General features: G+C 39.5%; 1 protein-coding gene across 7 annotated transcripts in view; it reads left to right on the forward strand.

Moving 5' to 3' along the window:
- The window catches only part of LOC127441510 (traf2 and NCK-interacting protein kinase-like), a 143,086-nt gene that overhangs the window by 94,840 nt on the left and 21,686 nt on the right, over positions 1-26,560 (forward strand). For 2 of the 7 annotated variants that reach the window (XM_051699024.1, XM_051699025.1), the window contains exons 7-18: positions 954-1,084; positions 8,085-8,139; positions 9,778-9,856; positions 10,908-11,083; positions 14,671-14,737; positions 14,842-15,040; positions 17,013-17,123; positions 18,663-18,749; positions 20,189-20,383; positions 21,778-22,083; positions 24,816-24,980; positions 25,890-26,135. In XM_051699024.1, the coding sequence (XP_051554984.1) occupies positions 954-1,084; positions 8,085-8,139; positions 9,778-9,856; positions 10,908-11,083; positions 14,671-14,737; positions 14,842-15,040; positions 17,013-17,123; positions 18,663-18,749; positions 20,189-20,383; positions 21,778-22,083; positions 24,816-24,980; positions 25,890-26,135 (1,817 nt within the window). The remainder of the gene's footprint in view (positions 1-953; positions 1,085-8,084; positions 8,140-9,777; positions 9,857-10,907; positions 11,084-14,670; positions 14,738-14,841; positions 15,041-17,012; positions 17,124-18,662; positions 18,750-20,188; positions 20,384-21,777; positions 22,084-24,815; positions 24,981-25,889; positions 26,136-26,560) is intronic. The other 5 variants (XM_051699027.1, XM_051699028.1, XM_051699029.1 and 2 more) reach the window with 3 other exon arrangements.

Here is a 26,560-nt window from a genome sequence, read left to right on the forward strand (position 1 = left end):
CACCATTTACCTTTAAGCGCGGACTCTAATCTTGCATGTCACCAACTATTTGATTCTCTTTAATTATTCCTCATACGTAAATGCGCTTACATTCTTCATGTTAACATCACGAGTTTGTCTAGACTCTTATGTTATCCAACACTTTCATAAATTCCCCATCCATCTTGACAGCATTTATGGCACAAATCTGAGCTGCAGTTACTGATGGTTTTTGCAGTGTGGCTCTTCACTCTATCACTTATACCAGCATAAATAATTATAAGAATAGACAAAACAATTGGCCATATTGTGTCTAAAATGTAAGTTACTCGATATGAACTTCTTGTTTGTTTATTTTTATTTTTATTTATTTTTATTTGATCCCCTTTTCTCCCAATTTGGAATGCCCAATTCCCACTATATAGTAGGTCCTTGTGGTGGTGCAGTTACTCACCTCAATCCAGGTGGCGGAGGACAAGTCTCAGTTGCCTCCACTTCCGAGACAGTCAATCCGTGCCTCTGATCACGTGGCTCACTCTGCATGACACCGCAGAGACTCGCAGCACGGGAGGCTCATGCTACTCTCCGCGATCCACACACAACTTACCGCGCGCCCCATTGAGAGCGAGAACCCCTAATCACGACCACGAGGAGGTTACCCCATGTGACTCTACCCTCCCTAGCAACCGGGCTAATTTGGTTGCTTAGGAGACCTGGCTGGAGTCACTCAGCACACCCTGGATTCAAACTCGCGACTCCAGGGGTGGTAGTCAGCGTCTTTACTCGCTGAGCCACCCAGGCCCCGAACTTCTTGTTTATTGAATATATAGCTTAATTTGCACATAGTGAGGCAACTGTCTGTCAGGGTACAGTGTCTGGGATTTGTCAAGGCAGTTGAACATTGTTCCCAGCCACTGCAGCTGATTTAACACTAATCAGGCTGATTTCCACTCTGTCTTTTATTTAAACCCCAGTGGACTTTGGTGTGAGTGCACAACTGGACCGCACTGTGAGCCGCAGGAACACTTTCATCGGCACACCTTATTGGATGGCACCAGAGGTCATTGCGTGTGATGAGAACCCTGAAGCCACTTACGACTATAAGGTGAGCTTTCCTGTCTTATACTCCTTGAAGTTTCAGGATACTTTACAGAGAACTTCACACTGTCAGGATTTTTGCCAACTCTGCTTTCAAAGGGGTAGGAAAGAGCCCATTTCAGCATGGGTCAGTTCTCGCCATAATGTTGAAAAGGGTAGGTGTGGAAAGCTGGAAAGCATGATGATCCATCCGTCCATAATTCTAGAAACTCTCCTGCTTTGGACCACGCAAAAGCATATTTGCAATCAGTTCTTCTGAATGGCTGAAAAAGTTCCCCTCTCATGAATAATATAAAGGTGCTGCTGACATAGACTTTTGTTAAAAAAATTTAAAAAAAGTGAAACTGTGCTATTTCTACCTGTTCTGAGCCATTAAAATGACATTCCTGTGAAATATACTCTTCATGAAGTCCGGTTGGTTCAGTATTTTTCAGTAATATTTTTTACTGTTTTTGAATAGTTGATTTTACTACATGAAGTAAATTTTGTAGGTTACCTTTTAGGAATTTGTTTTTTGTTGACATTTTTAAAAAAAAAATTATTAATGGTAAATATAATTTGTTGCTTATATTAGATCTGTGGAGTGGTTAAAAAATTAGTTTTAAATTGTTGTTACATTTTTGATGAATTGGCAAACCCCAGCAATGCTACAAAACAAAGTTATTAGGCTTTCATATTTACTGTGCAAAATGTAGGTGATACACAATAAAACAGCCCTCGAAAACTGAAATATATGGAATGGAAATGCATGATCGAGTATGGTAACCCACCTTAACTGCAGTAATAATCTGTAACATATGATATGCTGTATGGTCTAGTAATAATCTGTGATTTTACTTTGTTTTCTTGAGAAAACACACACATAAATTTATTCAGGAGGTGACTCTGCTGCGGACGCTGCTACACAAAAACAAACAAACAGCTCAGCCGATCACTTTCCTTTATTTTAAATTAGTCAGAAGTGATTTAGCCGGGAGGAGAGTATTGATCACAGGCCCTCAGTTTACTCAATACACGCAAGCATATGCAATCAAAATCTAATAAACTCTCCTTGAAAACAATTTAGCTAGCATTATCTACAAATCACACACGTTAATACAGTGATTGGTGCCACAGCTGGCTGTGTTGATAATGTCACAATAACAGGACACACATCTAGACAACTGTAGTGAGACCACCCTCCCCTTCCTGTGTAAAGAAATATTGGCCTGTTTCTCTTTCTACTGTTAGGCTCTAGTCAGTTTCATTGCATATTTAAAAATTCATCCCTGGTCTAGCTCAAAGCTCAGAAAAACGTAAAGTAAAAGTGTGCTTTTATTGCCGTTAAAAATGTGCAGTGGATTTACTCCCCATATTGAATATCAGGAGGATGCTGCATTGCATTTATATTATTATCATATCAGTTTGCTTATATAGCGAAACCAAAAAGGATTTGGACCCTTATGACACTTGATGAATGTCTGAACAAATGTATGAATGTCTACATTGTGTAACAGAATATCAAACCAAGTGGCATTCGTTTTCAAGAAATATAGCACAAACAATATTCAAGCAAAACATTTGACAGAAAGAAGTTAGTTTGGAATGATAAAGCGATAGATATATTTGCGTATATGATGTGTTTGCTATATTGATAATGACATTAAGACATTAATTGTGACTTAAGTGTCCGAAGGTGTCCAAATACTTTTGGGGGGCCACTATGTCAAAGACATAACTCCAGTGATAAAATTAAACTCTTAAAAGCATTTATTGAGTTTGACCTTGCTCTGTAAGATGGTCTTTTGTTTAACTATGGACTGGAATGTTGTGAGATCAGCTCTGTTGGTATTCAAAGGAATAAGGAAAAGTTGGGGAAAAACTATGCATATGTGTCTCTCCTCTGAAGAAGGGGGAGTGGAATTAATGGAATGGAGCTCCTCTTTAATCTGCGTTTTTATATTTAAGTCATGCGATCAAATAATTCAACACGTTACTTTGGAATGCAACATGACTTCAGTTATATTTAACAAAAACAGTTCCAGAGAACTGAAGTCAAGTGACTGAGCCAGACTTGAATGGAAGACAAATGAAAGGTTATCACGTTTTTTTGTTTGCATACCAAGGAATGTCCCATGGTACGTTTTGAGGGAAGAGAGGAAGTAGACAGAAAGAAGAGAGGCTGGTGACTCGTGGTTCTGAAGTAAATAGATACTTCCTAGATTAAAAAACTGATTGTTTCAGATCTAAAATCTGATTAGATGAGCTATGTTCACGTACCTGTGACCACACATAAATTTAATTGTTACACTGCGGGTTGATACAAACAATTGAAACGGTAACTGTCTACAGTCAGGCTCAGGACCTACATTGCTTGGCGGAAGAATTGTTGACTTAATATTATTAATAAATAAAATTGTTTATTGAATATTAGTGTAATTTATCATAACTTTCACCACTGTTTTATCAAAGCAACCATGGTGAGCTCTAAAAAGAATATAGACAACTTTGCTTTTTTTATTTCACATTATTTTTTTTATTTTTTTTTGACATCTGACATTTTAGGAATTCATCCAAGAAGTTTTTGAGCATGCAAATTTTTGCATTTAGTTTGCTTTTTTTTTATATATTCATTAATAAAACTCCCTTTTAATATATATATATATATATATATATGTTGCCAAAACAGCGCCAACCCGCAGCATTCTGAGATGCTATTCTTCTCACCACAATTATACAGAGCAGTTATCTGAGTTACCGTAGACTTTGTCAGTTCAAACCAGTCTGGCCATTATCTGTTGACGTCTCTCCTCAACAAGGTGTTTCCATCTGCAGAACTGCCGTTCTCTGGATGTTTTTTGTTTTTGGCCCCATTCGGAGTAAATTCTAGAGACTGTTGTGCTTGAAAATCCCAGGATATCAACAGTGTGTGTGTGTGTGTGTGTGTGTGTGTGTGTGTGTGTGTGTATATATACAGTATATATACACACATACATACACACACACACATACATGCATACATACATACACGTGTGTGTGTGTGTGTGTGTGTGTGTGTGTGTGTGTGTGTGTGTGTGTGTGTGTGTGTGTGTATACACATACATACATACAGTTGTGCTCAAAAGTTTGCATACCCTGGCAGAAATTGTGAAATTTTGGCATTGATTTTGAAAATATGACTGATCATGCAAAAAAAAAAAAAAAAAAAATGTCTTTTATTTAAGGATAGTGATCATATGAAACCATTTATCATCACATAGTTGTTTGGCTCCTTTTTAAATCATAATGATAACAGAAATCACCCAAATGGCCCTGATCAAAAGTTTACATACCCCTGAATGTTTGACACACAAGGTGACACACAAGGTGACACACACAGGTTTAAATGGCAATTAAAGGTTAATTTCCCACACCTGTGGCTTTTTAAATTGCAATCAGTGCCTGTGTATAAATAGTCAATGAGTTTGTTAGCTCTCACGTGGATGGACTGAGCAGGCTAGATACTGAGCCATGGGGAGCAGAAATAACTGTCAAAAGACCTGCGTAACAAGGTAATGGAACTTTATAAAGATGGAAAAGGATATAAAAAGATATCCAAAACCTTGAAAATGCCAGTCAGTACTGTTCAGTCACTTATTAAGAAGTGGCAGCCACAACTGCCAGAAGAATTGTTCGGGATACAAAGAAAAACCCACAGGTAACCTCAGGAGAAATACAGGCTGCTCTGGAAAAAGACAGTGTGGTTGTTTCAAGGAGCACAATACGACGATACTTGAACAAAAATGAGCTGCATGGTCGAGTTGCCAGAAAGAAGCCTTTACTTCGCCAGTGCCACAAAAAAGCCTGGTTACATTATGCCCGACAACACCTTGACACGCCTCACAGCTTCTGGCACACTGTAATTTGGAGTGACGAGACCAAAATAGAGCTTTATGGTCACAACCATAAGCGTTATGTTTGGAGAGGGGTCAACAAGGCCTTTAGTGAAAAGAATCCCATCCCCACTGTGAAGCATGGTGGTGACTCACTGATGTTTTGGGGGTGTGTGAACTCTAAAGGCACGGGGAATCTTGTGAAAATTGATGGCAAGATGAATGCAGCATGTTATCAGAAAATACTGGCAGACAATTTGCATTCTTCTGCACGAAAGCTACGCATGGGACGCTCTTGGACTTTCCAGCACGACAATGACCCTAAGCACAAGGCCAAGTTGACCCTCCTGTGGTTACAGCAGAAAAAGGTGAAGGTTCTGGAGTGGCCATCACAGTCTCCTGACCTTAATATCATCGAGCACTCTGGGGAGATCTCAAACGTGCGGTTCATGCAAGACGACCAAAGACTTTGCATGACCTGGAGGCATTTTGCCAAGACGAATGGGCAGCTATACCACCTGCAAGAATTTGGGGCCTCATAGACAACCATTACGAAAGACTGCACGCTGTCATTGATGCTAAAGGGGGCAATACACAGTATTAAGAACTAAGGGTATGCAGACTTTTGAACAGGGGTCATTTCATTTTATTCTTTGTTGCCATGTTTTGTTTTATGATTGTGCCATTCTGTTATAACCTACAGTTGAATATGCATCCCATAAGACATAAAAGAAATGTGTTTTGCCTGCTCACTCATGTTTTCTTTAAAAATGGTATATATATTACCAATTCTCCAAGGGTATGCAAACTTTTGAGCACAACTGTATGTACCATTTTTAAAGAAAACATGAGTGAGCAGGCAAAACACATTTCTTTTATTTCTTATGGGATTCATATTCAGCTGTAGGTTATAACAGTATGGCACAATCATAAATCAAAACATGGCAACAAAGAAAAAAATGAAATGACCCCTGTTCAAAAGTCTGCATACCCTGCATAGCATCAATGACACATTTGAGATCTCCCCAGAGTGGCTCGACGATATTAAGGTCAGGAGACTGTGATGGCCACTCCAGAACCTTCACCTTTTTCTGCTGTAACCACTGGAGGGTCAACTTGGCCTTGTGCTTAGGGTCATTGTCGTGCTGGAAAGTCCAAGAGCATCCCATGCGTAGCTTTCGTGCAGAAGAATGCAAATTGCCAGTATTTTCTGATAACATGCTGCATTCATCTTGCCATCAATTTTCACAAGATTCCCCGTGCCTTTAGAGCTCACACACCCCCAAAACATCAGTGAGCCACCACCATGCTTCACAGTGGGGATGGTATTCTTTTCACTATAGGCCTTGTTGACCCCTCTCCAAACATAGTGCTTATGGTTGTGACCATAAAGCTCTATTTTGGTCTCGTCACTTCAAATTACAGTGTGCTAGAAGCTGTGAGGTGTGTCAAGGTGTTGTCGTGCATATTGTAACCGGGTTTTTTGTGGCATTGGTGCAGTAAAGGCTTTTTTCTGGCAACTCGACCATGCAGCTCATTTTTGTTCGAGTATCGTCATATTGTGCTCCTTGAAACAACCACACCATCTTTTTCCAGAGCAGCCTGTATTTCTCCTGAGGTTACCTGTGGGTTTTTCTTTGTATCCCGAACAATTCTTCTGGCAGTTGTGACTGAAATCTCTTTTGGTCTACCTGACCTTGGCTTGGAATCAAGAGATCCCCGAATTTTCCACTTCTTAATAAGTGATTGAACAGTACTGACTGACATTTTCAAGGCTTTGGATATCTTTTTATATCCTTTTCCATCTTTATAATGTTCCATTATCTTGTTACGCAGGCCTTTTGACAGTTCTTTTCTGCTCCCCATGGCTCAGTACCTAGCCTGCTCAGTGCATCCACGTGAGGGCTAACAAACTCATTGCATATTTATACACAGGCACTAATTGCAATTTAAAAAGCCACAGGTGAGGGAAGTTAACCTTTAAACTGCTGATGCTCATTGACCCCACCCATGGGTTTGACATTACTTTGCTTAAATGAGTTCACATTTACTATATAGTATACTACATTAACACTTTTTTTGACTAGACTCTATAGTAAATGTGAACTAATTTAAGCAAAGTGACATCAGTATATATATACATCATATGTGTGTGTGTGTGTGTGTGTGTGTGTGTGTGTGTGTGTGTGTGTGTGTGTGTGTGTGTGTGTGTGTGTGTGTATATATATATATATATATATATATATATATATATATATATATATATATATATATATATATATAATACACACACACACACATATGTATATATGTTGCTGAAAGCTCTGTCACTCTTTTCCCATCTGTAATTTTGGGTACCTATAGATGTTTTAAAACAACTGGCATACAAGTAGACAACCTTAGGATACGCTTTTGGTATTTTGCTGCATAATGTCATGCTGTGGAGTTTAATACATGCTGCCACTTCTGAGTGTTTACTCATGCACCTGGCAATTTTGCTTAGTGACTTGTGGGCAAAACTCACCTTCATCTCAGCATTGGTTTTTATGTAGACATCACTGGTCATTAAGGTACTATATTTAAATAATATTTACACTAAAAAATACATTTAAAGGGATAGTTCACCCAAAATGAAAAATTCTCATCATTTACTCACTCAGCTATGTTGGTCCATTCAGTGCAAGTGAATGGTGGCCAGAGCTTTGAAGGTCCAAAAAGCATATAAAGGCGGCAAAAAATGTTATCCATATGACTCCAGTGGTTAAATCAATGTCTTCAGATGAAATATGATAGGTTTGGATGAGAAACAGATCAATATTAAAGTCTATAAATCTCCACTTTCAAGCAGCCCTTCTTAGCGCTCTTCTAAAGAGTTCTTTTGTTTTTGGCGATTCACATGCTTTGTGCATATCACTACCCAAGGAGGAGAATTTATTGGAAAGAAAATACTTAAATATTGATGTTTCTCACCCACACCTATCATATGGCTTCTGAAGATATGGATTTAACAACTGGAATTATATCAATTAAGTTTATGCTGCATTTATATGCTTTTTGGAGCTTCAAAGTTCTGACCACCATTCACTTGCAATGAATGGACCTACTGAGCTAAGATATTCTTCTAAAAATCTTTGATTTCCATGTGTTTTGTTACAGAGTGACCTGTGGTCATTAGGAATCACAGCCATCGAGATGGCCGAAGGAGCCCCACGTAAGTAACAGCCCTTCACTGCTTTGTATATCCCTGTTTATCTTTACAGCAAAAACAGATACCATTCAAAGACACATTAGGGTATATTTGAATGTCACAGACATCTTCATTGCATCTGGTATAAAAATCAGACTGAGCTGCTCTGTGGAGGACTGTCTCACAGATGGCTAAGCAGTGATGGACAGGCAAGGGGGAAGGCAAACTGTCGTGATCTTGTCCTAGCTGGAGAGGGAAATAATCCTGTTGGAAGGTGCCCTGGCAGGGTGGCAATGCTTTGGCAGGGGACAGAGAACTGCTGGGCAGTGCACTTGAGGACAAATCTGCCTTTTCTAATAGATGACTCACCCTTGTTATTACATGCAGCAAATTGTTGTGTATGTCCGTGTGTGTGTATTTTTGTTGGCACTGGTGTATTGGCCTCGGTACGTAGCAGCAGATTTGTGGCCAAAAGTGACATTTCTGTTCAAACACACTAAGCTTGACCGTCCTCTAGTATGGATTGAGCTTGCCAACTCTGCTGCCAGGTTGAAAGACACTGTACTCTCCAGCTGTGCCTGCTCTGTGCTTGAAACTTATTGACACCTGCCCACATCTGCTTGTTGGCACCTGGGTCTATTGAAGGCACACAACACTATTCCAGAGTTGATATTTGGTTCATATTTTGTTGATTTATCTGTAGCTAGGTGTCGGATTTCACAAGCATGTTGAAAATTGAGTTTAACCTTTTGTTGATGTGTTTGACATTGTGAGAAATTGAAGAACGCTGAAGACTACATTTATAATATGTCATACATGGTAAATAGACCTATTTTTCAACCACAGTTGAGGACACTTGCAGAACTCATACTAACATGCTTTTGCTTTTATCTAGACTTCAGATCTATGCATTAGCGTCAACATTTTAACTTCGACCTCAACATTTGGGAACTAATGAAATTCAATGTACAGTATATCATAAACCAGTATTTTTTGCAGCTTTTGGTTTAATGCGTCATATTGTGCATATTGTGCATAAATTGTCTATGATAATATTATGAACCTGCAATTATGATAACAATTGCTTTATATTCACGTACATATTACATTAATTCAAATTTGACTGTTAACACTGAAGTCACACTGCAAAAAATCTGATATTTATCCGATTTATTTCCACATATGAAATTGGCCCAGATCGGAATTAAAAATATCAGATCTAAATATTTTTTTTTGCTATTCACACTGTCATCGATAAGCATATCTGTGAAAAATATGAGGGTAAAAAAAAAAAGAATTTAGGGCCACATTTAACTGCAGAGTGAATGTTGCCTTAGTTTATGTAAAAACTTATATTAGGTAGCCAGATTTTATGCACATTTTGAACAAATGTTTGTGTGGTAAAGGGTAAAAGTCCTTTCTCACTGGACCGTCTTGGAAGCACCAGAGATGTTTACATTATGTAAAAATATGTGTAAGTCTTAATTATGAAAGAATATGTATTTACTGAAAGAAACAGTAAATATGAATGTAATGAAGATAGAATGTAAATATACTCTTGCATATTTGTCCTGTCTACATCTAAATGTTGGTCTGAGCTGTACTGGATAGTCTTAGGCTGCACTAGACAGTCAGTGTTAAAGTTCTCCTTTTTCCCCACAGCTCTGTGTGACATGCACCCGATGAGAGCCCTGTTCCTCATCCCTAGAAACCCAGCTCCCAGGCTCAAGTCCAAGAAGTGGTGAGTGCATCTCTTTGTTTGCAGAGGTCACAGAGATGTCCCCACCCCCCAGTTCAGAGCCTCGCTGAAACCAAACAAGATCTCATGAACACACTGTCCAATCTACTATTAATCAAAAAGTCCTCAACACTTTATTTTTTACTATTCACTTTATCTGTCTCTTGTGATCTTCATTTTCTATGTCTGCCCTTCACACGCAGCCATTCAAAATCAAATGCTTGAGGAAAGTTGCTTGACACGTTAGGCATACAGGTTTTTGTTTAACAATGACTGATATTTCATGACTCCTAAATGATTTTTAAGTGTAAACAGACTGCCCGACCAAACTGCCTGACCAAAGCGTTAATCTTGCAAGACTTGTAAACAAAACATCAAACACATGAGATATTCATTCTAAAGTTATCAAGCAGTGACAAAAATAATCACAGAAGATAAGCCGTTAGCAGTTGTTTTACAGGTTCTGTTATATATATATATATATATATATATATATATATATATATATATATATATATATATATTATTTTGTCAAATCTTTGAAGGACACTAGCATATAGATAGCCTCAAAACTAACATATGATTATAAGACAATTACAAGTCACACATTATTATTTCATGGGATATTCAAGAGGGCAGCACAGTTTACCCACTCAATATGTTTACATGCACTTTAAAGAGTTCGATTTCAGTGGGACTCTGAATTCCTCTTTTTAAAATGTCAGGTAAACGCTTTAGTCTGACTGAAATCATAGTAGTTTGATTTTTGCAAATTCGGACTAACAGAACTAGATAATGCAACTGTAGCTCGGCTTCGTCCAGCATGTATACAAGTAAATTGGACCACAACTGGTCTCTTGTGCACATGTTCCAAAAGACCGTGGCACTTCCTCAGCTGACATCCCTCTTTCAAATATTTGATTAAACATTGTGTCATGTATATTTGGACAGAGAGATGAAGACTGTAGTTTGATTACGCAAAACCCCACTGTAGCTCGATTATAACTGCACTGGTACGATTGACACATCTAGCCCCACTCGCCCTTATCTGCAGGTCTAAGAAGTTCCAGTCGTTCATCGAGAGCTGTCTGGTGAAGAACCACAGCCAGCGGCCCAGTACAGAGCAGCTCCTCAAACATCCCTTCATCAGAGACCTGCCCAATGAGAGGCAGATTCGCATTCAGCTCAAAGACCATATCGACCGCACCAAGAAGAAGAGAGGCGAGAGAGGTGAGCGTTCTGCATTACACAACATACAAACACACACACTGTGACCTTATCAGCCATCTATTAGCATGCCAAAACAGATATGCCCTGCTCTGTGTGCTACTCATGTTTTCTGTACATGCTTGACTATAAGCGCACCAAAACAAATTACTTCGCAGTACCACGAGGAGAGGGCAGGCATGTAAACCATGCGGCTGAGAAATTGCCTCACAGAATACTCCATCTCTACTGACATTTAGCATTTTTCACATAACACATGACCTCCATTATTTCCTATTTTCCATTTGGCTTGCCTTGTTCTCCAAATAGCCCCTTTAAATGCTGCTTTGAGGTTTTATCATATTAGAGTTTAGCGAGAACGTTTACCCTTCTCCAAATGGCTGTTTTGACATATTCTCCACTCCGGATGTTGCTGTCCTGTTATAAGCAATGTTATTGAGAAGAGAGCAGTTTGAGCAGATGTAGGCCTAAAGCTTTGCATGCTTGTAGGTCAAAGTGAATATCTGTGTATTTAGTCATTTTAAGGGATAGACGTATAGACTACTTTTATGGTGTTATTTTATTTTTTGAGCTTTACAGCCCCTGGTCACCATTCACTTTCAATGTATGGAAAAGAGGCAGTGTCAGCATTCTGCTAAACCTCTCCTGTTGTGTTAAACAGATGAGTAAATAATGAAAGAATTTGGCTTATTGAGTGAACTGTAATTAAAGAAACGTACAGGGTTGTTTATATGAAGTAAGATAGAAGATCGTTATGGTCAATTGAAATTTAGTATGGTTGCATTTCTCCTTTGGATTAATCGCTTCTGCTTGTATAAGTCACATTGGATAAAAGTGTCTGCTAAGTGAGAACATGTAAATAAAGGAGTATATGGGCTCAAGCCTGTCTTACATGGGGGTGTTCAGTTTGTGTGCTTGGCTCTGTTGAGTTCAGAGCAAAGAAATGTGGGTCTAAGGTGCTGTTTCTCTGTATTTTAGCTGTACTCTGTGCTGGCATTAAAGATAACAACAGTAGACATTTTCTATTAGTCCCAGCCCACTCTCTCTCTCTCTCTCTCTCTCTCTCTCTCTCTCTCTCTCTCTCTCTCTCTCTCTCTCTCTCTCTCTCTCTCTCTCTCTCTCTCTCTCTCTCTCTCTCTCTCTCTCTCTCTCTCTCTCTCTCTCTCTCTCTCTCTCTCTCTCTCTCTCTCTCTCAAATGCTGTTTGTTTAAAATAACATAGAGCTGCACTGCATGACTAGGGTTTATAGTGCTGTTATATAGCTGGCTCTTTCCAAGGGGACATATCATGGAATTATTATTATTTTTTTTTTCTATTGAAATTAAAGTTTGATGTATTATGTAGGGATATTCTGATGTTCAAAACACACAACTCTCTTCCAAATCCACACAGATGATTTAACAAGTCATTCAGAAACAGTCATGGTTATGATGTCACAACCATGAGCATGTCAACATTTAACCACCCACCAGGGTCAGAAATTAAAGGGGGTCTCAAGGCAAAATTGTCACCAAAATGCCCCCCAAATTCAAAATGTGCATGCAATTTTGCATTTTTTTTAAAATGTATTTATTTTCAATAGTTATAATTTAATGAATTTATTGAATTGACATATTTGACATAAACAGATGAGACAGTTTGTTTTAAATGTCTGTAAAAATATGCCCTCATAAAGGTAAAAATGCACCTGAAAATCAAATCCAAGGGCAAATATTGCCCATTTATATGAAAGTTAATTTCTGACATTGCCGCCCACATTTACATGCCAACGGTATTCAGAATTCAGCAACTTGGCCTGCTCCAATGAATGACAGTGTGAACTATGCCAGTGTCATGCAATATTTAGTTCCCCCATAATATCCTATCCCCCTTGAGTAGTTCATGAGAAGTGTTGAAGTGTCATGAAAGTTCATGTAAATACAGTCAATAAACACAGTATTACCATATTAATTTACCATATAACTTGAAATTCAGTGTTTTCATATAATAATCTTAAGTATCTGCACTGCTTATGCTAGCTTAGTAGGATAATTGATTAGCTTGATAACCGTGAGGAATGCATGTTGGACTGTTAGCTTAGCAGTCTAATTGGTTAGCATGTTAACTGAAAATAGAAAGAGAAACGCTTCATTTGACCATTTGTTGCTTTGGTTATGTTATGTGAGATGCCATATATAGCTTACACAACATTAATTAATGAATTTTTATGATTAAGACTAGATAAGTCTTCAAACGATATCTAGGATTTCCAATCAGGCACCAAATTGAATACCCTATCCTAGGGGAACAGAATATTGCACAACAAAAGATTTTTTTTATATACTGAGATACCAACCTCTGTGGCTCTACCATAGTAGAGAGCCTAATGGTCAACCTGGATAACCTGGAGTCTCCTACGGCAATCATATAATGGCCCTGACTTAATTGAACCGCGTTCAGAGTCTTACGACAGTAAATCAACATTCAACATTTGTGGATATCTTACAAATTAAAAGGAAGGAATGTAAACTGACACCTACCTGTCGTAAAATCACCTGCAACTTCTCTTTAAAAAAAAAAAAAAAAAAAAAAAGAAAGAAAAGAAAAAAGCAATTTTTGTAGTAAACTCAACACATAGTTCACATAGTTCACTCCAAAAGGATTGTTTAGTATAAAGCATGTTGAAGTTTAACGGACAGGCAGTCAATTCATTAAAGTTTCTGTAAACTATTTTAGCGTTATGAAGCTTTCATGTGACTGAGCTGTTGAATTAGCCATACCCCCTCATACCAAAACCCCACCCTCCATAGATCATTTTGAGACTAAAACTTGGCAAAAAAGCAGCATTGTTTGTTCCTGTGGCTGTCAAATTCAACAGTGGAACAATACCGCCTTCAACTGACAAACATTATGAATCATAGCCTCAGTGACCCACTTCAAATACAACACTATGAGTGCAAGCAAAATGATTGACAGGTGAAAAGCATTAATGTCCGCAGTCCGAAGACACATTTTTGTTTGCTGTTTACAAAGTCTACAGCTGTCACAGAGACCGGTGAGATATCTCAGAACATTTATTTCATTGATATCTTTAAGGGAGTAGGAACATTTTTTGCATACTTTTCCATAAAAAAATCGCTTACAGCATTTTTAAGTGATGAGCTGAGCCCTCCCAAAAGCAGTTTATTCAGTGTACTGAAGCATCTCCTACATTGACATCCATTCAAAAATAACAGCATCTGGTCTCTTTGCCAGTGTACCACCGTGTTACGCTTTGTTTTGCTTACCTTAAAGGGGCTCTGGCACAACACAGGTACTGGGAGGTTAGCCAATCCTAACACAGTTCGCTTGCACACAGAAGTATTAAGTGTACTGAATCAAAATGAAGTCTTAAAGCAGCGATAGCAAAAACAACCTTCTTAATTCTATGGTTCAGAAAGAGGGATGAAAATGTTCTTGGAAATTACAACTAGTGATTTTGGTGCTAGAAACCTTGACTAACATTTAAACACAGACTGATGCTCTGAGGGCACTGAATGGTAACTGAGATCTCATCTAGGAGGGTTTTTTACATGTCTAAATGTGACTGCTGGACATTTTCACTCCTGCAGATGAGACGGAGTATGAATACAGCGGGAGTGAAGAGGAGGAGGAGGAACGTGACATGGGAGAACCCAGGTACAGTCATCATGAGGCATTTGGGGTTGGAGACACAGTTGTAAGAGATGTGTGTGTATAAGAGTTTGAACTGATTGAACATCCATTGATTTGTCATCATACAGCTCCATCATCAACATACCCGGTGAGTCCACTTTGAGGCGGGACTTCCTGCGCCTGCAGCTGGCCAATAAGGAGCGATCGGAGGCCTTGCGCAGGCAGCAGCTGGAACAACAGCAGAATGAGGGACACAAGCACCAACTACTGGCGGAGAGACAAAAGCGCATTGAGGAACAGAAAGAGCAGAGGCGCCGATTAGAAGAGGTATGCCATAGCGTGCATGTTGCATTAGACTGAGCTTTGGCAAATTTAAGGCCAAAGTATACTTGCCGCACATCTGTCTATGCACATTATCGGCACATGCACCGCCGATTGACTCTTCTAAAAGGGTGTCACAAAGAAATTGTTGTGGGCATGTGTCAAACGCGTTCGTATTCGCTCACGGTCAGATGAGTATACTCACAAAGGCAACGTGCCAGGCAATCCGGAACACTCAAAAATAAAGTAAACCTGGGCCGTTAGCTGAACAGTGTTTACCAATAATGGCCGTGATGATATTGCAGACTTGTACCAGCTGTAGTCTTATGGCGCAGGATTCATTATAGCTAAGATAACTTGATCTGCTCTGAGCTGATATGAATGCCACTTTTCTTAATATAAATCTCTGGAGCTTTGCTGCTTTCATACACTTAGACCTGCCCTGTGATGTAAAGAAATTGTGCTATTTACATTGAGAAAATCCAGATTAGGGCATAGTCACACACATACATAAAGACCAGCATTCCTCTCCCACAGGGATTGGATGAGTGTTTTTACAAAAAGGCTTAGCATTCCATGAGGCCAAGGATCATCTTAAGGGAACTGATGCATTGTGAGAAGCAGAAACACAATGTGTGCAAATGGTGTGCTAGTTTTTATGAAGTCTGGTTTTGGAGTACAGCTTCAAGTGCAAACTAATCATATTGAATATTAGCGCTGCTTTTGATGGTGATTATACATTTATGAATATCATATTGTGAATGATTTTAGTTAACTTTTTATTTGCCCTTTAAGTTTTCTGCAGTCATTAGACCAATTTTGCGATCACTCTTTGTCTTGCATCTTCCAAGAATGAGAAAAAACAAAACAAGTCTTAAGACAGATGTTTAATAGTGTCTCTGATTTAAACTTGAGTATCGGTTTATGCTTAAACAGTTTATGACCTTACCCAATAGAGGAATGTCATTTAAGGCGTTTACGTGACCTTGTCTGCTTTATAAGCATAATCAGTTTAAGATGCATGTAAACACTGAAGCTACTGTTTATTTGCATCATTGCTCAAAAATATTCATGTGCCATTTTTGATATATTAAAATGTTTTAGTGAAAAATTCATTTAGATAAATATAGGTGTTTATTACTTTCTATAATTATATTGGTGCATATAAATGAAAATTAATAAATAAAATTCTTCCTCATGTTCATTTATTGAAGGAAAACAAAACTATTTATTTTAAGCTACTATTTTTACTGTATTTTACTTCTTGCATCAAACATTTTGAATCAAAAGGTTTTCGTTTTTGCCATATCACTCAGGCCTAATACCTTCTGGTGTGTAAATATATTTTTTATTTATTTTCTCCCCTTTTCTCCCCAATTTGGAATGCCCAATCCCAATGCGCTCTACGTCCTCGTGGTGGCGTAGTGACTCGCCTCAATTCGGATGGCGGCGGACGAATCCCAGTTGCCTCCACGTCTGAGACCATCAATCCGCGCATCTTATCACGTGGCTTGTTGAGCGCGTTACCGCGGAGATGTAGCGCGTGTGCAGGCCCACGCTGTTCTCCGCGGCATCCACGCACAACTCACCACGTGCCCCACCGAGAGCGAGAACCACACATTATAGTGACCACGAGGAGGTTACCCCATGTGACTCTACCCTCCCTAGCAACCAGGCCAATTTGGTTGCTTAGGAGACCTGGCTGGAGTCACTCAGCACACCCTAGATTTGAACTCACGACTCCAGGGGTGGTAGTCCTTCTGGTGTGTAATTGAGGACATCAGCTGGTCTGACTAACACTGGCAATTTACATCTAAAAAGCATCAAACTTTAGCAAATTACACACTCGGTGGAGCTTCATTAGAACCCCATTACATTACAGGGAAAATGTTTTTTGGTTCCTACACTCTTGCAATGTAAAGACATAACAGGTGATTCAACTGCAGGATGGTGTGTGTGTGGCTCTTGTGTCTCACAGCAACAGCGACATGAGCGGGAGGTCAGGAAGAAGCAGGAGAGGGAGCAGAGACATCGCTATGAGGAGCAACTCCGTCGAGAGGAGGAGAGGAGACAGGCCGAGAGGGAGCAGGTATATACAAGACAGTATTCACACACACACACACAGTGTTTTTCACAGCACTCCTCCAATGACACAGCTGGAAACCAATTACACACTCAATTAAAAGAAAGGAAACTGTTGTCAAAGTAACCGTGTGTGTGAATTTATAAATAAGGTAAATAATAAGAGTGCAATTAAGCTTAAGTAATTAAGATTAGGGTTTGGGTTAGTCTGTAGTATTTATTATTAGCTTAATATAAAAACAATAGAAGTATATGGTATGTACTCAATTAGATAGCCAAGTAAGTTGGAGAGCTAGATAACACTGGAAATGAGCACACATCACAACTGCCTTTATCTGCTTCATGCTGATTGATCATCGAACTTAACTGAGATGTATGTGTGCCCACATGAACTTGAACTGTGCTGCCTGCCACACAGCCCCACCTCGTGATGTTTTGAAGGGATTGTTGAGTCACTGGGTGACTTGATAAATAGTCAAATAAAATATCTCTCTCTTTCATTGGTGTGGGTAAGGTTAATTACCTTGCAGAGCTGTTGGGATGTTTCTGAGAAAGGCTCTATGAGCGGCATGAGAGTGGCTGTTAATGGCAGCTGTTTTCCAGAGCTCTTACGGTTTTTCCATCTACCTCATCTCACAGTATCATGGGTTTGTTTGCACTGGAGGACACAGCAGTCTCTTTGCTCTCACTTTCAATATCTCCCACATTCACTCTTTTGCTCTCTGACTCACTCTTTCAGGTGTACTGATGTGAAAAACTCCCATCTCTCTCTCTCTCTCTCTCTCTCTCTCCATGCTTTTATTCCCTCTCTGTTCTTGTCACACTATCTGCTCTATTCTTTCTCTGGTTTCTCCATGCATTGAACTGGTCTACACCATGCAATTTTTTATTTTTCTTCTTTCTTTTGTAATTATCTCACCCCTGTTTGGCTAAGAGTGATTTGATGTGTGCATTCTATCTATCCGTCTGTCTGTCTGTCTCGTTGTATCTGTCTGTCTGTCTGTCTGTCTCGTTGTATCTGTCTGTCTGTCTGTCTGTCTCGTTGTATCTGTCTGTCTGTCTCGTTGTATCTGTCTGTCTCTCGTTCTGTGTCATTGTATCTGTCTGTCTATCTGTTGTTCAATCTGTCTGCTGTTCTGTCTTTGTCGTTGTATCTATTGTTTTATCTGTTTGTCTGTTCTGTCTATCTGTCGCTCTGTCTGTCATTTTATCTGTCTGTCATTTTATCTGTCTGTCTGTCATTTTATCTTTGTCACTGTCTATTGGTTGTTCTGTCTGTCATTCTGTCTATCTGACTGTTTGTCTGTTGTTCTATCTGTCTGTTTGTCTGTTGTTCTATCGATCTGTCATTCTGTTTATCTATATGTGTCTTTCTGTCTGTCTTTCTATAATTCTAACATTTTGTCATTCAATCTTTTTATCATTCTGTCTGTCTAATAATTTTGACATCTTTAACATCTTCCTGTCAAACTTTCACTCTGAATCCTGTATATAAACTGTGACGTTTTCCTGTCTTTCTCTGTCTGGTGTTGGTTCTGGGTTGTAGGAGTATATCCGTCGTCAGTTGGAGGAGGAACAAAGGCAGCTTGAGATCCTGCAGCAGCAGCTCTTGCAAGAGCAGGCTCTCCTACTGGTAACAGAGAAGAGACTTGCCCTGCTGCACCCCTGAACCCTGTCCTCTTTCTATCACGAATCCCCCCTGCTCCTGCCTGACCCACTGCTGCAGTGACCCTTATTGTATCATTCTGTTGCGTGATGTTTGCGCGGGTGTCGTTATGGTTGTGCCGATACAATAATCCCATTATAATTCCAATTCCAGTTTTCTGTTTTGATACACTGAAATTAAATGTCATTTTTTTGCTTTTATTAATACATGGACTATGTGTTAAATGCACAATGCAATTAGAAGAACAAAATGCTGTTTTGGGGGGAGGGGGAGTTTACAAGATTGAGAACAGAAAATTGTAGAGGAAAGGGGGAGAAATAGGATAGGGACAATTTGCAGGCTGGACTTGTACCTGAATAACCCATCTAAGCACCATGGCACCAACTCGCTCTCACTAACGCTCGCTAACCACTGCGCCACATCTCTGAATAGAATGCGGTTTTAAATACAATCCAAAACTATTTTGTGGCAACCGACTGACAAGTTTCAGGTCACCATTTTTATTACATTGAGACAAATTGTGATATTGAGTAATAACATGTATCTAGATATTGCATTTGTCCAATAGTCCTTTTCATTTCTGTTTCTGATGTGGACCGAACAAAACAATCCAAACAACAGGACTGTATGCTTAATTTCAAGCTGATATTTGTGTATTGTGTAATCAAGTAGACAGGCAAGTTATAGCACATCAAAGCTTTTCTAATCTCAGTAAATTAAAGCATTTGTTCCTGTACAGTGCTTTGCATTTGGCATTTTAAATGAAGCTATGAGAGGTGCAGCAGACTGAAGCAGGTGTTCCTTTCCTTCTCTGCTCTCATGGGAGTAGGAGAATTTTGCTGTTTAAAAGAGGCCAAAAAGATTCTATAAAACTTGCTTTTCTTTGAAGCCACTAGGGAGAGTAAGAAATAGAGAAGGGGGGAGAGTGAAAACTGCAGTGTAGTCTATTTTCTAGGTAGCTTTTTTCATTAGCTTCAAACCTAACTGAGCAAGTCATACAGGAGATGTAAAGGAAAGTGGTTCTTTTTTTTTTTTTTTCTCGTCTGTAGCTAAAGTAGCACTGTCCCAGTTCTGTGCCACACATGCAGAACATATGCCTGGCACAGGATGGTGGCACACATCTGAGTGTGTAGTGCAGTAAATATGGATTATAGATCAGGAGCACAACCTTTGCCTCTACCTGTTTGTTTTGAGCTATACGCCTTAAATGATCCAGCATGTGCATGTTTTGTATGTGTATATGTGTTGATGTACAGCCAAGCATGTGCCAAGTGTTATTATGCTTTTGTGGTATTGTATTTCAATCCATTATTGCATGGCCCTTGTGTGGAGTCTCAGATTAGCTATTAAAGGGTTTCTCTATCTTTAACTATCATTGTCTCTCTTTTTTCACACTCTGTGTTCAGGAGTACAAACATAAACAGCTGGAGGAACAGAGACAGGCAGAGAGATTACAGAGACAGCTGCATCAAGAGAGGGCGTACCTCGTCTCTCTCCAACATCAACGGCAACAGCAAGACCCAAGACCTGCAGAGAAGAAGCAACTCTACCATTACAAAGATGCCGCCAACCCCAGTGACAAACCAGCCTGGGCCAAAGAGGTAACAGAGCAGATTCAAAAATTAATGAATTCAGTGACTTTATTAGTCCATTATTTCAGCACGGCAGTGCTGCCTTATTCTGCAGGAATATATTTCAGCACACTTTTCAGGGTCACCAGCTCATTGAGGTCAGTCTGGGAATGCCAAAAATCCAGCAATGCTGATCCAGATTACACCAAATTAAATTGGACAGATTAACTTTTTTTTTGTTTGTGTTTTTTGTCCTAGCACATCAACAAAATGGCCACCAGAGTCTTCAGTCAAATTATACCACAATTATGATTAAAGGAATCCGTATTACAGGGTTCCCACAGAAAACTTTTTGAAATTGTGATTTTCAGGCCTGGAAAAAAATAGTTTCTTCTGTGAATTACAAAAAAAGAGATGTTGGGCAGAGTTTTAGCCTCAGTTACCTTTTGCTTTCATTATATGGAAAAAAGATGCAATAAAAGTAAATGGTGACTGAGGCTGTCAGTCCCGAACATTTTGCCTAACATCTCATTTTGTGTTGGTAAGTCATATAAGTCTAAAACAATTTGAGCTTGAGTAAATCATGACAGAATGTTCATCTGCATGTAGGTGAACTATCCTTTTAAATCTATTAATTTCAAAGATTGGTACTGGACATGCAAATGGGAATCCACCCAGCAATGTCTTTGAAATGATTTCTAAAAGATACTTATCCAGTAATCATCAATGACTGGAAAGGTTATGGAAATGTGGAAAATGAATTGTTCAAAAGTGTGGGAACCCGGATATTATATTTGATGCTATTACCATATTTTCCAGAATATAAATTGAGTTTTTTCATCATCCGAAATTAGTATTTAGCAAATAGGGTTGCAAATATCAGAAATATCCGTGATTGACAGTCGTTAAAGTTAATGAATGAGAAGAATACAACAAGCATATTGTTTTACTCACTGACTAAAAGCTGCTTATTTGTATACAGCATAGAGTTATATGTTATAAACAGATGTGGCTATCTTGTTGTGTTTTTTTTCATGAAACAAACTGAATATGGAAAACTGTTACACACGATAACATAAAGCTGATGCTTAGGATTAAAACGAGCCCAAGTACAACTTGATCTGATGCATAGATCTCAAGATAATCTTAACGGAGCGCGACTTGACATGATGAAGGGAAGACAGCTTCTGCTGGGTCCCAATGCCTACCAAATGAAACCTCAGTCAGGTTGCATTTGGCCTCTGCCATCTGTGTTTTTTTGCAATTTTGAACAGGGGCGACTTTATATCTGTAAAATACGATGCGTCACTGGAGCTCTTTTGATTTGTTGGTCTGGTTTTGTTTTTGCTTTCCTAAGGATATCTTTTTGTCTTGTCTGACCAACTTAAATGTGTTGACCAAAACCTCTTGACTCACTGTTTCAGGTCCGAGGCCGGCCCCGTAAACAGATCAACCAACCAATCAACAACAAGCCTTCCTCATCCCCCTCCAGTCAGCGGAAAACCCCTTGCAGGACCCCCCCTGCCCCCGCTAACCAGCTTCCCTTAATTCGCAAACAGGTCATGCAGCATTTACAGCAGCAGAGGCTGTCTGCACAGCCCTCCATCCAGGTCTCAGGCCAGCGAGACAGTCGAGAGAACATAAGTCAGCAGGTCTGTCAGCTCAAGCCCTCCCAGAAGGCTGGGCAGGAGGCTCGCGGACGCAAGCCCAACCCTGCGATCACTAAAGCGGTTAGTTCTGAGAACCTGGCCTGTGCCAGGTTGAAGCGCCGCAAGGCCTCAGTCTCACCTTGCCGTAGGTTAGATGTACTTGATTATGAAGAGCTGTTCCCAAGATTTTCTGTTAGCCATGAGTGCCTGATCACAGTGGAAGAGTGTGAGCTGTCCAAGTCAGCCCCGGAGAGCTCCCTCCGACAACAAAAGGCAAGAGAGCACCGTTCCAACTCTGTGCCATGCAAGCAACTCTTGGCTGTACCACAATGCCAGTGGGCCCTGCCTCTCGTAACATTCAGTTCAGAAGATTCAGTTCATGCGCAACGCAGCTCCTCTGCTCTGGACCTGTCTTCATCCGCTTCAGCGGACCTTCTCAGGCAGAGTTTGAAACCCATTTGGCGCTCCAAGTCTTGTGGACGGGAGGGCTTCTTTAATGTCCGCCTAAAGCTCTCTAAAAAGTCCAACATGGCAGAGCCACTTCGTTCTGTATTGAACTGGATTGGGCTTTCTCCTCGCAGCTCACCCAAAAGCAGTCCTACTTCTTCTAGGTCTTCATCCCCCAGTAGCTGCCGCAACTCCACCACCCTCTTTTCCCCTGTAGGCTCCCCATTATCTCCCCCCTACATGATGACGATCAGGCCCTTCTTTAAATGAGGTGGTCTGCAATAATTGTAAATAGATGTAAATAGCTTTATATTGCCACAGTTCTTTTGTTAAATGTTTCAGTGATTTGCTCATTAAATGGCATAATTTTACTGCTTTAGAGCTGCTTTAGTTAGGCCACTGATCGATGCTATTACAGACAGTATGCACAAAGTATAATGCTTCACAGTGGATATAAGTGTAAAAAAAAGGCATGTATTAAATGTTTTTTAAATGTAATTTTAAGTAATTAGATGCAGAACTATCAAGATAATTTCAAGAGCGGCAAACCACTTCACAACCTCTGCTAGTGTTAAGCCCCTCCCATTCCCATCCTATTGGCTCTTACTCATCAATGACATCATTCAAGTCCCTCTGTCATTTGTCTCGCCCTGATCCTGATTCTCAGCCCCTTCAGATGGCCCACCACGCTGTCTGGATGTCCTCCGTGTTTGTGTAAGCTTTAGCTTTTGATGCAGTCCAGTCCATTTGCTGGGTGATTCTGAGTGCATTGCCTGTTGGTGATGGAGCTCTCTTTTCTCTCGCAAGGTGGCATGTGGTGAACTTCTCGTATACTATACTAAGACAATGAGACAAATAAATGAGACAGTTTTGGGAAATGTTGAAAATTAGAACAATGGACTACAGTAACCTTAGTGCATCAGCTTTGACAAACGGGGTCCAAACTTTTCTGCCAAACCTGCCAATGGTGAGTGAATTGACACAATTTATCAACCATAAATATTTCTTACTGGCCATGAAACCGTATTGTGCTTTTTTATTATTATTAAAAATATATATTTTTATGATTTGTTATGACAGTGGGATTATTTAGCTGTTTTTTAATTGTATAATAGTGGCAAACAGTTCAGGTAACTGTCAATTCTTACCATTTTATTTAAAAATGTTTGTTTCAGTTGAAGAGACTGGGGTAAACCCATAGTGAAGGGGTGGGATTACTCCTGTCACTTAACAGTTCCTTTTAAAGTTAGCGGTCACTGGCAGGCAACTTTTTTCTCATACTTTTTTACAAGACAATTTTACTCTCTTTTGGCGCTTGGCAGCCATTAGTTTTGGACCCTGTATACAACATTGTGTGTTTAATACATTGGGAAGTGCTCAGTTTTCTGGAATGCAGTTTTGACATCTTTGCAAAGAACTTCTGGAAAACCTAATTGATTCCTACATTTATCTAAGATTAAGAATAAAAGCGAAACATTAACAATAAAAACTTGCCTAGCAACCAGTATAGTCATTAATTAGTCATGGTCATACTTAACCACACAGTTATACAACCAATGACAAGTCATTTACTTGCCATTTAAAATGCTGTTTAATTAACCTAAATTATTTTGATTGTAGACATAGTGGAATCATGCCTCCTGAGCAAACTGCCATTCATCTTTACACTAACCTCTGATTCCTTTTCAAATTTGACTTGCTTCCTCCCCTTTAATGTCTACAGTAGGATTCTGCATCTCTGAGACTCTGGGATGGTTAACTAATGTCTCTCTTTAGCTTCTGTTCTTCTGAAAGAATCTGTTAGTGCAACAAGATGGCCTCAAGTTGTGAGACACTGAAAGAAGAGAATAGAGTACTTCACATATTAGTCATTCCAACAGTCACACATTCCACATCTCATGAATACAAATAAAAGTTTTTATAAAAATTAGTGGTAACCTTTTTTTGGTTACCACTCATTTTAATTTAATTAATTTAATTGTACCACATATACTTATAGAAATGAGATAGGATCTCAAGTCTTTAATCAAGTTGAAAGACATTTACCAAGCAGCATCTCACATCTTTGCTTTTTCTATTGCCAAAGCAGATTCTTTATTCATTGAACTTAATTGGAATTTTTGCTATCTTTTTACTTTTCAAAGGTCATCAATTTCTCTGCCAGCTCTGTTCTTAGAGGGGCTTTTAGAAGGTGCTGCTCTAACCGATCGTTGTATGAATGACCTGATCAACATGCAACAGCTAATTCAGCCTAATGCAGTATACTTAATAGTGCTATTCTTTTTCAGATGATGTCATAGTTTCTAATGATTAACTTTGCAATGAGCGTTTGGTGATAGATCTCTATCTTTTTATTATTCATGAAGGTTGAGGAGCGCTCCAAACTTAACCGCCAAAGCTCTCCAGCCCTGCAGCATAAAGTGGCCAACCGTATCTCCGATCCTTCCCTTCCACCACGTTCAGAGTCCTTTAGCAGTGGGGGTATGCAGCCGGCACGGACTCCTCCTATCCACCGTCCTGTGGAGCCTCAGGTACTGTATAACTTCATTTAGCTGTTTGGTCCAAGCACAATTTTTGTATTTATTATGGTAAATGTGGACATGGCCAGATATGACACATCGACTGTTGCCTTACTCCACACACTGATTAGGCTATTTAGTGTTTTGACTGCGACAGACGAACATATTGTAGGCTGTTTTCCAAAACCTAGTGAGCTGTCTATGGAGGCTGCGTTTTAAGGCTTTATAGGTATGCTCCTGATGTGAAGGCTGTTTCAAAAGGTAGCCATTATAATTTTGCTGCCTTCTAAGGTACCTTGCTCAAGCAAAAATACAAGTGTCGGACAAGGTGTGAGAAATGTTCATTTATCATAAAATTACATTTCATTGAATATTAAAAAGTAGCTATAAAACGTAGTTCAGTGTAAATAAAACAATTTTTACCTAGTGTTTGTGAGTGCTGTGCTTTTATGTTCAGAATATTGTGCTGTTAGCTTAGCAACATGCTAACATCAGACTCTTATTGCAGGTTGAGTCTCCAGTGGAGAGCGCTATTTGTGTGTTCCAAATCAGTCACCTATGAGGTTCCATGACAGCTTAAACACTGCCTACGGGTCCTAACACATTTTTGCGTCTCTCTGTGTTGTTTTTCAGTTTATGTCTTTGACTGTTGTGCCTCGTCTCGCTGTTTTTTCAGCGTCTCTTGCAGGAGCTTCATGCTTTTTATATGCCGTGTCAAGTTAAAAATAACTTAAACTTTAAAACATGTTTTGAGACATCTGTGTTCTGTTATACTTGTTACACTACATTTAGCTTTTTTTTTTTTTAGCATAAGAACATGTTCAGTCTAAAAGGCCCCTTAGAGGCAATTCACTAAGTTTTGGGACAGAGCTATAATTTTTTTTTACCATCTAATCATTGGTTGCTTTTTCATTCTTTCAGATGGCTCATTTGGTTCCTGTGAGATCCCACAGCACCTCTATGTCAGTCTCTCAGTCTGTGCATGACCAGTCTGCCAAGGGTGTTTCAGCCTTCCAGGAGAGCCTGGTGTCCCATCGGCCTGAGATGCCACGCCAGAACTCTGACCCGACTTCAGAGATGCCCCCTGCGGCCCCCCGAGCACCCAGCCGTGAGGAGAAATTTGACCGCAGTTCCCCCTGGCTGAGAGAAGAGGACATTCCTCCCAAGGTCAGAACGATTAGAGCAGTGAGCTTAAAGATGCAACAAGTAATGCTTTTCTACTTTAAAGATGTTTTATGTCTTTTGAAAACAAATAATTTAAAATGTACACTCACATGGGATGAAGACTTCTTCAAATCAGGGTCCTAGAGGCAGTTTTCCCCCTGATGGTGGCTGCCATGTTGAGATTACATGACCTGCCAAGTCTTGCAAGTTGATTGAGTGAATAAGAACAAATATCTGGGGAACTTGCCTCAAACGCCAGCATCTTCCAGAGAACATCATATTCATTCCACTGCCGGATCATCCTAATGGCAGTTTTTGTCTTTCATCAAAATGGCAATGACAGTGCATACTGAGTGCACCTTTAATATACTGTAAAGAATTTGAATGTGTTTAGATTCATATAGATGTAGAACTAGCTGAGATATCCA

The sequence above is a fragment of the Myxocyprinus asiaticus genome, chromosome 5 (genome assembly GCF_019703515.2).
Source record: "Myxocyprinus asiaticus isolate MX2 ecotype Aquarium Trade chromosome 5, UBuf_Myxa_2, whole genome shotgun sequence".
Taxonomy (NCBI): Eukaryota; Metazoa; Chordata; class Actinopteri; order Cypriniformes; family Catostomidae; genus Myxocyprinus; species Myxocyprinus asiaticus.